The sequence below is a fragment of the Botrytis porri genome (genome assembly GCF_014898465.1).
Source record: "Botrytis porri strain MUCL 3234 chromosome Unknown BPOR_008, whole genome shotgun sequence".
Taxonomy (NCBI): Eukaryota; Fungi; Ascomycota; class Leotiomycetes; order Helotiales; family Sclerotiniaceae; genus Botrytis; species Botrytis porri.
This window is the reverse complement of record NW_024066082.1, coordinates 105,453-118,534: the sequence shown is the minus strand read 5'-3', so window position 1 is coordinate 118,534 and position 13,082 is coordinate 105,453. Positions and strand designations below refer to the sequence as shown.

The window sequence follows — 13,082 nt, the reverse complement described above, 5'->3', positions numbered from 1 at the left end:
ACGTCAATGCTGAATTTTGCTGTACTTTCTAGGACAAGCAGTATCATGGTTAGCCAAATTTTGAAAATACAACATCGAGCAAGGACTTCATGAATTTTTGTCCTCAAATATGAGGATGAAGGAGAAAATATGGAATTGCGGGCTCGATGGATGCGAACGAGCCCCAGTGGTTCGAAAGGGTGAACGTAGACTAGATTGTGCAAACATATTCATCATTTATGCTTTCGAGGTTCTCAGCGTGATGTGCTCGGAGTATGGTGGTGGCTATGACGTGATTCGAGGAGGGTATGGCCGTCGTTTCTATAGTGCCTGGAAAGAGGTTTGCGAATCATCTGAATATCAGCCGCAATCTCCGCATCTTCCAAGTTCCTCACAATATTCTGGGTATTGACATTATGGCATCAAGAACTTATGATCATGTTCCAACTGTACCGGATCATGGAAAACACATCGATTGCCATCTGCTATTTACAATTGACATATCAATGACTCTGGAAATCTCGATGCAATCAATAGTATTTTCTGGGATCCGAATATTTGATTCATTCACTCACCTACAGATCCCGATATTACCTCCACCACGTCACTATATCCGGGATTCACATCTCTACGGTCTGCCTCGACCATGTTTCTTTAAGCCGGATGCCAAAAAGGTACAGCTGTTCAAACTCGAATTAACCAGTATTAAAATGCATACTTGAATGGGGCGTTGGACAGTGAAATATGTTGTCAGCTGGCTGTAGAAGTGTGGCAATAATTCATTGTCAATTTTTTTTTATATTGGTGAGAAGAAGGAAAAGAAAACTAACTAGTGGTACATAACAGCTCCGTGGCAAACCAATATGCAACCAGCGAAGGCAGCAAAGATGAGGGTGCCATTCTTGCAAGGTGATCTAGGAGCACATTTGAGGCAGAAACATTCGTGTGCAATAGTAATTCTGAGTTCACATACAAGTTCCGTGCTTCGGCATAAGAAAGTGCCCGAATTTATCGAAGGTCATTGCGAACATCTGGTGAGTGAAAGAGACAGAGGGGCAGCTGACCGGCAAATGTGGGACACGAACTGATGTTAGATTTCTAGTGAGATCTCATCAATGCTAGTAGGAATTAGTATATGTTGTACCGGATTTTGAAAATTGCCCACCCATTTTCCATAGCCAGTCCTGAAATTGTGCCCTTCAAAACTTATAACAATTGTGTGCACAGTGGCTCTGTGGCGGAGTGTACGTTTGGTACCAAGCTTTAAGAGAGACAACGAGGCTAGTGCTGCATGCTCGTTGTCGCCGGTGCGGTCACCTCAAGCCACTGACAGAAAAGTCTTCAGGCAAGACTTTCACATCTATTCTTGTTGGTGTGAAGGATCATGGTCTTTCCTGCCTAAAGACTAAGCAAGACGTAGGAGTATGCTAGGTGTGGTATACCTTATGCCTTTTGAAGGTCGTACTACAAACTTGAATTTGGACGTGCTTGGAAATTATTCATGCAAATATAAAAATTACTGAACTTCTCCCTTCAGCATTACGTCTCAATGAATAGGCACTACCTAGTTGTCTTAGATACCGCTTTCTCTAGACCAGTACTACACTATACTTGCAATTCAAGACTGTTTCTTGAAACTTCCAAGAAGCGAGATAAAGATAGAACTTATAGAAAGCAATTCTTTCCAGCCATCGCATCTTGTGTTGCATTTACATATCCGTCACGGCTCATAGATGGCTTTTAGGAACTTTCCTGTATCACAATTACTTCATACTTTTTATACCCATGAGTGTTCATGAAGAGACCGTCAAGGTAGGTAGGTAGGTAGGTAGGTATGCTCGAATAAATTCACAGGATTTGTTACATAACACATAGTAATTGACAAGGGGGGGAGTGAAGTTTGAGATCTCTCTAAGATTGGCGCTTGTTTCACTAGCGAGATAAGTTTAACCGCGCCTCGGCGTCTCATTGATTGCTGAATCTCGAAAGTTTATCGACAAGCAGCAATACCCACCTTGCCATCTTCGAAATGGACGACCTCGAATCTCTCGAAATCCTTTCCTTGGTCCAGAGAGTGGCCTCTGAACTGCATAATCATCTTGGAATAAGCGATAAAACCCTCGCCGAATTCGTTATTGCGCAACGTACAGAATGCAGTTCTCTCGAAGAATTCCAGAAGAAGCTCGAGGCAATCGGCGGAGACTTTCCTCAAAGTTTAGTCGAGAGTGTGGATCGCCTGGTCTTGACGATGCATCCAAAGTTCAAAGGTAGCAAAGGGAGAAATGGCGCATTGGCTGAAAACGGGAACCTCAAAGTCGAAGAGAAAACGAAGGTCTTCAAAGGTCTGGCATTACCCGACAAGAAACCGGCATGGCAAGACGAAGACGAATCCTCGAGCGGCCACATGATGAATGGAACTGATGCGATCGACGATACCCTTGCATTATTAGAAGGTCTGGCACCCAAGGCGCAGCCTGTCGATGATACCCTGGCATTATTAGAAGGTTTGGCACCCAAGGCGCAACCGATGAAACTTGAGAGAGCAAACAGAAAACGAAGCAGAAGTCCAGATCAAGGTTATGACAGAGGACGAAGTCGCAGGGATAGGCATAGATCTAGATCACGGTCCGGAGATGAACCAAGGAGGCGTCGAAAGCACGAATATGAAGAAGACGAATTTGGGAGGACGCGAAAGAGTCACAAAAGTAGTAGGAGGAAAAGAGAAGATGATGATTACATACGACCACGCACTCCTGAAATTGACGATGAAGTTGTTTTACAGAAGATTTATGACGGCCATGTCACTAGTGTTAAGGATTTCGGTGCTTTCGTTAATATACACGGTGTAAAGGGAAAGGTTGATGGGCTTGTGCATGTTTCGGCATTAGTGGAAGGGCAACGAGTAAATCACCCGTCGGATCTGGTTTCGCGAAACCAACCTGTCAAGGTCAAAGTCATTAAAGTGGAGAGCAACAGAATCGGACTTTCAATGAAGGAGGTTGATCAAGAAACTGGGATGGATTTGGCCCCTCAAGAGAAATTTCATTCTGGGGCTAATAGTGCTCCTCTTGGTAGCAAGAATGAGTATGGTTTAATTGATGAGCCTGTGCCGGTATTCGAAGGACAAATGTTGCGAAATTCGAAGAAGAACAAGAAGAGAATGACATCTCCTGAAAGATGGGAGATTCGACAACTGATCGCATCCGGCGTGGTAAAAGCATCGGATTACCCAGATCTAGACGAAGACTATAATGCGACACTGAACGGCGAAGGTGAAATGGAGCTAGAAGAAGATGTTGATATTGAGATTCGAGAAGAAGAGCCTCCTTTCTTGGCCGGGCAAACGAAGCAATCCTTGGAGTTGTCTCCAATCAGAGTCGTAAAGGCTCCTGATGGTTCACTTAATCGCGCCGCTATGGCAGGTACGACTCTAGCTAAAGACCGTAGGGAACTGAAACAACAGGAAGCTCAAGACAAAGCTACGGAAGATGGAGCGAAGGTTGATCTTTCTGCACAATGGAATGACCCGATGGCGAATCCAGACCAGAGACAGTTTGCTAGTGATCTTAGGACTGCAAAACAACAAGCACCCAGTAGTGAAGTTGTACCTGCTTGGAAGAAGGCTACTCAGAATAAGAATGAACCTCTAGGTCGCCGCACGGATATGTCCATCAAAGATCAAAGAGAGTCGCTCCCAGTGTTTAGGTTCCGCTCCGAGTTAATCAAGGCTGTTCATGAGAATCAACTTTTGATCGTGGTCGGCGATACTGGTTCGGGAAAGACGACACAATTAACTCAATATTTAGCAGAGGCAGGCTTTGCTAACAATGGCATAATTGGTTGCACCCAACCTCGTCGTGTTGCTGCTATGTCAGTTGCAAAGCGTGTCTCGGAAGAAGTTGGCTGCGAGCTTGGTCAAGAGGTTGGATACACTATTCGATTCGAAGATTGTACTAGTCCAGCCACGAAGATCAAGTACATGACAGACGGAATGTTGCAGAGAGAAGTACTGATGGATCCTGATTTAAAGCGATATTCGGTTATCATGTTGGACGAAGCTCACGAACGTACCATTTCTACAGATGTTCTCTTTGCATTACTGAAGAAAACGATCAAACGTCGACCAGATCTGAAAATCATCATCACATCTGCAACTCTTGATGCTGACAAATTTTCGTCATACTTCAACGAGTGTCCCATTTTCTCTATTCCAGGTAGAACTTTCCCTGTAGAGGTCATGTACTCAAGGGAGCCTGAATCTGATTACCTTGATGCTGCTCTGGTTACGGTTATGCAAATTCATTTGACAGAACCTCCTGGAGATATTTTGCTCTTCTTAACTGGTAGTGAGGAAATTGACACGTCTTGTGAAATTCTTTACGAGCGTATGAAAGCACTTGGACCTAGTGTTCCGGAATTAATTATCCTTCCTGTCTATGCCTCACTTCCCACAGAATTGCAGAGCAAGATCTTTGACCCTGCACCCCCTGGAGCTCGAAAGGTAGTGATTGCCACCAACATCGCCGAAACTTCTATTACTATCGACCATATCTATTACGTTATTGATCCTGGATTTGTCAAGCAGAATGCTTATGATCCCAAACTCGGTATGGACTCGTTGATAGTTACCCCAATTTCCCAAGCACAGGCCAAACAGCGTGCAGGACGTGCTGGAAGAACAGGCCCAGGAAAATGTTTCCGTCTTTACACGGAAGCAGCTTTCCAATCTGAGATGTTGCCTACTAGTATACCGGAAATTCAGAGACAAAACTTGTCCACGACCATTTTGATGTTGAAGGCTATGGGCATCAATGATTTACTTCATTTCGACTTTATGGATCCACCTCCCACAAATACTATGTTGACAGCCTTGGAAGAATTGTATGCCCTTTCGGCATTGGACGACGAAGGACTTCTTACTCGTTTGGGTCGCAAGATGGCAGATTTCCCTATGGAACCATCTCTTTCAAAAGTTCTCATTGCAGCTGTTGACCTCGGTTGCTCTGATGAATTGCTTAGCATTGTTGCTATGATTTCCATCCCAACTATATTTTATCGACCCAAGGAAAAACAAGCCCAGGCGGATCAGAAAAAGGCCAAGTTTCACGATCCTCATGGTGATCATCTCACACTTTTGAACGTTTACAACAGTTGGAAGCAGAATAAATTTGCAAGTCCATGGTGTTTCGAAAATTTCATACAAGCACGAAGTATGAAGCGCGCAAAAGATGTACGCGATCAATTATTAAAAATCATGGAACGTTACAAGCATCCCATTGTATCTTGTGGTCGTAACACAGATAAAGTTCGACAAGCACTGTGCTCTGGATTCTTCCGAAATTCTGCTCGAAAGGATCCTCAGGAAGGATACAAAACTTTGATTGAAAGCACACCTGTATACTTACATCCTTCGTCCGCTCTTTTCGGTAAACAAGCCGAATGGGTTATTTATCATACCCTTGTAATGACGACGAAAGAATACATGCATTGCACAACAGCTATTGATCCTAAGTGGTTGGTGAGTGCGGCACCAAGTTTCTTCAAGGTGGCGGATGCAGGGAAATTGTCAAAGAGAAAGAAGGCAGAGAGGATTCAACCTCTTCATAATAAATTCGCGGCAGAAGATGATTGGAGGTTGAGTGCGCAAAAGAGGCAGGGTAGGAGCGGTGGAGGTGGAACTTGGGGTTAAGGAGTGGGCCTCTGTATTTATTGTACGATATGGTGACCTATGGGGCTTATTAGCTTAGGTAGAAATACGGCGATATAATGGAAGAATTTTGATATCTTCAGGGCACATACTTTCATGTTGTGTTTGGCCCTTGAAAGATGACGGATATATTTACGATGCATATCTGTGGGAGAAACAAGTGCTTGATGAAATGCTCCTTGTTCGCAAGTCTACCTCAGTCTTCAATCAATATTACATCTATAAGACGGTTGGGAAGGTCGAATATTAGATTTGTATTGGCAGCAAGTGTAGTTAAGATACATCTAGTGTGTTATGTCCTCGCCCCCAAAACTCTATGCATCAATGTCAATTCCATCTCCTCCACCCACATTCTTCTCAAGTTCAGCGTTATCAGAGACCTTCTCGTCAGCAGGTTGAGTGATCGGTTCGGGAGACTTGGCAGTAATATCGACAATTTTGGATGAAGGGTTCAATGGCTTTGCGATGAGGGTTGGCAGCAGCCTTACGTCTTTGGCGGCGATTCTAAATGACATGTTGGCATGAAACGAATGAAGAATGAATCTGAAGGAATTGTAGCTTAGGGGTCCACGTCGAATGGGGGGGGCACCAAAGTTTATAGTTGTAGTACCAGGGCTAACATATATCTACAAGACAAACTGTTAGTGGCGAATGTAATTAGAAGAAAGAAGGTTAAACTGACTATCTGGTGGCCCGTACTATAGATCTGAAACATGATGCTTGTATCGAAGACGTGGACTTGAAAGGAAAATTTGGCACAGAAAATTGTTGGATGGACAGCATGAAGATGAAGAAAAAGGGAACGAAAGGAATGAAGGAGAGGTGCTCTATTTATGAATTCCTAGTCCCAAGCTAGTCGAATGCTCTGACCCTGAACGACGGTGATATCGTAGGTTTCGCCAAATGAAGAAGTCGCATTCTGAAATCCTTCCAAACAGCATATCAGATAAGTGCCAAAAGTCATTCGATTGATTATGCGATTAGAAAGAGGAGGTTCCTACCTGTACATAGAATTTGACTGCGCAATTAATCTTCATATTATCTGGGTATTACCAGTAAGGTTGACCGGATTGGTCACATCTTAAAAAATCAATTGGGGAAAGCCGTACCTTGGCTCCATTCGAAGAAACGCCGGTGACGATGATGCCTTGACACTTGAGACAATAGGTAATACCTCATTCTTTAATACTTGCTGTATTTATTGATTCTCGCTGTAATGTAAAAAATACTTGAATACCTTAAATACAGCAAGATTTATAGTTAGATATATAAGTACCATAAACTTTTCTTGTTATACATCTTGCTTTGTTCATTACGTAGAGATGAGGGGGTTGCCTAGAGTTCGTTTGATTCATCAAGCCTTGATTGATGCATCTTATTTCGAGCGTGAGATTGCGCCTGACCTAGTCTCGCTTGAAGGAGAATGAGGTCGACAAGGTCCATATTCAACGATCGTACTCGCTTCCCGTGGCAAACTCGATTGTATGCCACGACACTTGTCCCAGGCTTCATTTCCACAAGGCAGAAGTTGGTGGGGAATTGAACTGTTCTACTACATCCTGCTCTAAGATAGGTAGAACTCCAACCAAATCAGAATTTAACTGCATGTTTGAAGAGCAACTCAGCATAGTGCCCAACGGAAGAAATGGGGTAAATCAACAGGAGCTCATAGCTAAACCTTAGGTCTAGTTAGTATGTCTGCTGAGGTCAATCATTGAGACATCTATCCAATTTTATACAGAAAATGCATGTTCATTCAGATTATCGAAATATGACCTACATTTCATGGCAAATGAAGCGTTCCACCTATTGTCATTTTATCCATAGCCATATACGGTATACCTTAAACTCGATATCAAAACAACCATGCATTATTACTGCATTTTCTCTCCACCACTGTTCGACTTGAACTGCAACGCTCCTTCCAATGCTGGTAGCCATGGACGTCTATCCTTTACGAAGCTCTCCCATTCTGGCGTCAAGACTTTCTCGAAGATTCCCATCTTCAAAATGGTTTTGCCAGGATATGCTTCGGCGATTGATTGAATTGGACTATGCATTTTGTTAACAAATCCACTCATAATTGGATCTGGAGAAAGAAGCTTCAAAGGATATAAAACGGAGATATGAACTGGCAATGGAATGGGATGGGAACCCACTTTCCACAGGTCTTGCAAAAGTGCCTCCTAACACATTTTCCGCTCGAGGTATCATAGTCCTCATATACATTCATATTTTCCGCTCCGTTAATCGTCACTTTTTCACTCTCGATTGTGAGATTACTTCCGAATGCTGGTCTCATTGTCAATTGTTGTCTCATAAGTTGAGATATTCCCACAAACCTGAGGAAGCTGTCTTCCTGCAATTCAGACAATGACATAAATGACCTCTTGGACGAGAGAAGAGTTCCGAATCCTTGATTGTTACGGTTATGGCGCCGCAGAGACATGTCCCTTCCATCTTTTCAGGTATGGATAGCTTTTGGGCTTTTGATATGAGATTCGGATAAGATAGGGGGTTGAGATGTGATTGATATTAGAGGAATAGGGAGAGTATAGTATAAAATTCTATTAATCAATGTAAAGATAGTATTTAAATGGGTTTACACGTAGGTATGTATGTACGTTTCGCATACTTCATATAATGAGGGCGGAATAGTGTGCGGGGCAAGCGGGGCATCAAACTCGTCAAAATCGACCCCCTTTCAAAAGGGTGCGATTGAAATAGCAACACACTAAGAAAACTAAACTCTATTAAGTACAATCTACATTACAATTCTAAAATGAAATCTTTAATCGAAAACTTAATCAACGTGTTTGTAGCTTTACTTAAACAATCTTCAAATCTCTATATAATAATAACTTTTTGTATCGATTCCAATGAATGAGAGTATTTTAATAATTTAAAGAATCTAGTTCTAATTTACTCTAATCACTTTTCTATATTCAGCCTTATATATATATTATCTAATTCAATATCATATAATTCCTTATCAACTTTTACTTTCTTTATACCTATATATAATTCAAAGTTATATTCTTCGAATTTTACAGTATATTCAAGCCAATCAAACTCCTCTATTTCCCCGAAATTGTTACGGGAGCTGCCTCTAGGGTCACGTGGAAGTGTCTAGAGATCTCTCGAGGTGGTTTAGACTAGACTTCAAGTAGGAATTCAATAAGGTTGTAACTGGTTGCAATTCTCGTAACTATAGTAATGAAACTAATGATTGTTCTTGAGCACGAAGCTCCATATTATAATGAAACTCATTCTGTTATATAGACCTTCGTCCTCTGGAGCCCCTGGGATCCGTATGCTCCTGGAGCCCGTAGCTCCCCAAGGCTCCCTCACGTGACACGCGAATGTGTCATGTGATGTCTGTCGTAACACTATCCCCTTCCTAGTCTAGCGCTTGTCCCAAGCGTTAATATAGTGCTACCTGTCCCCACATGATGTTCATATCGTACCGTACCTCCTTGTCTTTTAACTATGTCGTCAACTGTTAATAAAATTCGAATAACAGCCAGAAAACGTGAAGAACAATTAATCCTTGCTCAGCTGATTGATTCCTGTGGTGTCGAAATGTCTCCGTGTTCTCATTGCCGTGAGCAAGGTTTGCGCTGTGTTAAGGATTACGGCAATCCCCAAAGGACTCGTTGTTCGGAGTGCGTGCGCTCCCGAGTTTCTTGTGATGCTGAATTTGCTCTGGAGGATGATTGGGATCGAGAAGTTCCTCGTGCCTCTGACTGGGCTTCCCTAGATCGTCAAGAAGAGAAATTGGATGAAGAGGAAGAGCGCGCGGTCGCGGCTTCCCAAGAAGCGATGGCCAAGGTGGTTCGCCTTCGTAAACAAAAGAAATTTCTTCGCGAACGTAGGAAGAAAATGGCTGACCGTGGCCTAAAATATTTGGATGAGCTTGATGCTCTGGAAGAAAAGGAAAGGCTAGAGAAAGAGCGTGTTGAGAGAGAAAAAGAAATGACGTCTGCCTCTGTTGCTGGTCCTATCGACGACTCCTTTGCTTTCGATTCTTCTTTGCCTGAGTTGTCCGAAGCGGATCTTGAGGCTTTATTGGCAGGTGTGGGTACTTCAGGTGGAATGCCCGTAGCTTTTCAGGGCAGCTGAGATCTTCCTTGAATTCCCATGTGTTTTCTGAGTGTGGGTAGTCTAACCATTTGATCAAATACTTGACCTTGTTTCTGACGTATTTGCAGTCTAGTATTGTTTCGACATCGTATATGGCGTTTGGGTTGACTGGTTCAATTTCTGTAAATGGCGCATTTGGCGCTCCTGGTGGTGCTGGTTCAAGCAAGGATATGTGGAATACTGGGTGGATATTCATTGTGTCTGGTAATTTCAATCGATAATTAACCGTTCCTATTACCTTATCAATCTTGAATGGTCCTAGTTTCCTGTGGTCGAGTTTATTGCTTGGTCTCTTGGTTTCGATGTTTCGTCGTAGCAAATAAACTTTATCCCCCTCTTTAAGCGTAGGTTCCATACTACGTTTCGTATTGTAGTACGCTGCTGTTCTGGATGATATGAATCTTAGATCAAGAGCAAGCTGCTCTTGTAAATCCTTTAATTGTTCGACTTGTATTATTGCTGATTCGGCATTAACTTCCTGTAGTATCGGTGTTTGGTATGCTTTAGGATTAAACCCAAAGTTCGCGCGTGCTGGTGTAATCTTTGTGGTTTCCGTTTCCGATGTGTTATATGCGAATTGTGCCATAGGTAATAGCTCTACCCAATTGTCCTGTCGATAATTTATATAGCATCTAAGATATGCTTCCATTGTCTGATTGGTCCTTTCTGTTTGACCATCTGTCTGTGGGTGGAAGGCTGTTGATAGCTTTCTCTTAATACCCATGAGTGCTAATAAGGTAGTCCAGAATTTCGAGGTAAAGAGCTTGTCTCTGTCCGAGATTATCTCATCTGGTACTCCGTGTATGCTTACTATGATCCTAAGGAACACATATGCTAGCTGCTCAGCATCCCATGTTTCCTTGAATGGTATCATATATGCAAATTTCGTTAGCCTGTCTACTATATTGAGTATCGCGTCGTACTCAATGCCTGTAGTAGGATCTTTTGAGAGTGGTAGTTTAACCACAAAGTCCCATGTAATGGACTTCCATGGCTGAGAAGGCATGTCTGGGGTCTGGAGCTGGCCATACGGAGCGTGTCGTGATGACTTGTTTCGTATGCAGGTGTCACAATTTCCAACAACTTCTTCAACTATCGTTCTCATTCGTGGGAAGTAACTGATTTCCCGTATTCTTGCAAATGTTCTTGCAATTCCTTGGTGTCCGTGTGCCGGCAACCCATGTTGTTCCGTCACGAATTCCTTGGTCATTTGACTCGGAATGTATACTTTTCCATGAAAGTATATGGTCTCGTTTTCTATCGTGAACCCTAGTTCTATTGTCTTGTGTATGCGTATAGCCGTAGCATCCTTGTCGTAATGTGATTGGATTTTGACCCTGAGATGGTTGTCTTCCAATATATGCGTAGCTGCGAGCTGTGGTGCATTGTAAACCAGTGATTCGCCTTCTTTCTTGAATATTGCGTATGATTCGTACGACTTATTTTCTTGGTATTCTGGTTTTCGGCTAAGAGCGTCGGCTCTAGCGTTTTCTGATCCTTTAACATATGAAATCTTGAAATTGTAATTGGCCATGGTCTCCGACCATCTGACCTGTCGTCTGTTTAACTGCTTCGTTGTGGTGAAGTAAACCAAGTTCTTATGATCCGTATACACCTGTACTGTGTATTTTGATCCTTCCAAATATACTCGCCATTCTCTAAATGCGTCGACTATCGCCAGTAATTCTTTGTCATATATTTCGTAGTTCAATTCGGCTGGTGATAGTTTTCGAGAGTAGAATGCGATTGGTTGCTATTTCTCATTTTGACCTGGTTGGCTCAGAACTGCCCCTATAGCGAAATCTGAGGAGTCCGTCTCCACTATGATTTGCTTATCAGGGTCGAATGTCAACAGTATTGGCTCCTCGGCCACTGCCTGTTTGAGCGTTTCGAAGGACTCCTGCGCCTTGGCGGTCCATTCAAAGCTTCCTTGATCTTTTCTGGTTAACGTGGTTAAGGGTGTAGTAATCCCTGAATAACCCTTGATGAATCTTCTGTAGAAGTTGACAAATCCCAAGAAGGACTGTACTTCTTTGATTGTGGTTGGCTGCATCCATTTGAGCACTGCCCTAACCTTGTCCTTGCTCATCTTGAGCCCTTGGCTTGATACGGTGAACCCTAAGAATTCTGTTTCCTTGACGTGGAATTCGCATTTGCTTGGTTTACATAGCAAATCTGCCTTGGCTAAGCTTTCGAGGATGCTGCTAACATCCTTGATGTGTTGGCTCTCGTTGTTTGAATATACTAGGATGTCGTCCAAGTAGCATATACAACAAGTGTCTAAGTATGGTGACAACACATTGTTCATGAGTCTCATGAAAGTAGCTGGTGCGTTAGTTAGCCCGAACGGCATAACTTGATATTCGTATAGCCCGTATCTTGTTTTAAAAGCGGTTTTCCATTCCTCGCCTTTCTTCATTCTGATCAAGTGGTACCCGTTGCGCAGGTCCATCTTGGTGAATATGGTAGCTCCGCCTAATCGATCTCTTAATTCCGTAGCTAATGGAAGTGGATATCGATCCTTCTTGGTAAGCGTGTTGAGCTTTCTGTAGTCCACAACTAGTCTCTTAGTACCATCTTTCTTAGGTACCCACATAGTTGGACTTGCCACTTGGGACGTGGATTCTCTGATCCATCCCTTGGCCAAGTTGTCGTCGATATATTCTTTGAGCGTCTTTAGCTCATCGGCTGACATTGAATAAATTGGGGTGTGCACAGGCATCTTGCCTTCCTCCAATATTATTTCATGATCCCATGGCTTGTGTTCTGGTAAAGCCTCATGGATCCCTGGTTCTTTGAAAACATGTTCGTATTTCTTGTACTGTTCTGGTATCATAGGCTCCTTTGCCTTGATTGCGATTTCCTGCCGTGTCGTTGGCTTCTGCATTTGTAGAGGAGGTGTACTGGCCTTCGCTCTTAATGGAGGACTCTGGACTGGGTGTCCTACGTCGCCGGTGTTGTTCGCGTTCAACTCTCCTTGGCGCGTGTTACGTCTCGCGGACGCCTTGAACGTGTCGTCGTGACCGTTCTTGCACTGATCAAATGTCACTGTTCCTTGTGACCAATCTATTCTGGGATTATGTGCCTCCAACCATGGCATTCCTAAGATGATCTGTTGTTGGCCCAATGGCACAACGTCAAGCTGTATAACCTCCGAATGTTGGGTCATATTCATTCGTACTGGTCGTGTCTCCTGTGAAACGTTCCCATCAGATCCTGCTAGCTGTCCGTCAACTAACTGCAATTGGTAGGG

The 13,082-nt window shown here is 43.2% G+C and overlaps 3 protein-coding genes across 3 annotated transcripts; 1 reads left to right on the top strand and 2 right to left on the bottom strand.

The window, feature by feature from the left end:
• Positions 1 to 2,008: 2,008 nt before the first annotated feature.
• On the top strand, positions 2,009 to 5,668 carry EAF01_006205 (uncharacterized protein; the record flags this gene model as incomplete). The annotated part of the gene is made up of 1 exon (XM_038914459.1): positions 2,009 to 5,668. The coding sequence occupies one exon, from the start codon at positions 2,009 to 2,011 to the stop codon at positions 5,666 to 5,668; it is 3,660 nt and encodes a 1,219-aa protein (XP_038769414.1).
• A 332-nt stretch (positions 5,669 to 6,000) lies between these two features.
• On the bottom strand, positions 6,001 to 6,401 carry EAF01_006204 (uncharacterized protein; the record flags this gene model as incomplete). The annotated part of the gene is made up of 2 exons (XM_038914458.1): positions 6,001 to 6,312; positions 6,369 to 6,401. 2 exons carry the CDS (start codon positions 6,399 to 6,401, stop codon positions 6,001 to 6,003), a joined length of 345 nt encoding a protein of 114 aa, XP_038769413.1.
• Positions 6,402 to 7,560: 1,159 nt separating this feature from the next.
• Positions 7,561 to 8,146, bottom strand: EAF01_006203 (uncharacterized protein; the record flags this gene model as incomplete). The annotated part of the gene is made up of 3 exons (XM_038914457.1): positions 7,561 to 7,738; positions 7,846 to 7,978; positions 8,029 to 8,146. The coding sequence occupies 3 exons, from the start codon at positions 8,144 to 8,146 to the stop codon at positions 7,561 to 7,563; spliced, it is 429 nt and encodes a 142-aa protein (XP_038769412.1).
• Positions 8,147 to 13,082: the final 4,936 nt, after the last annotated feature.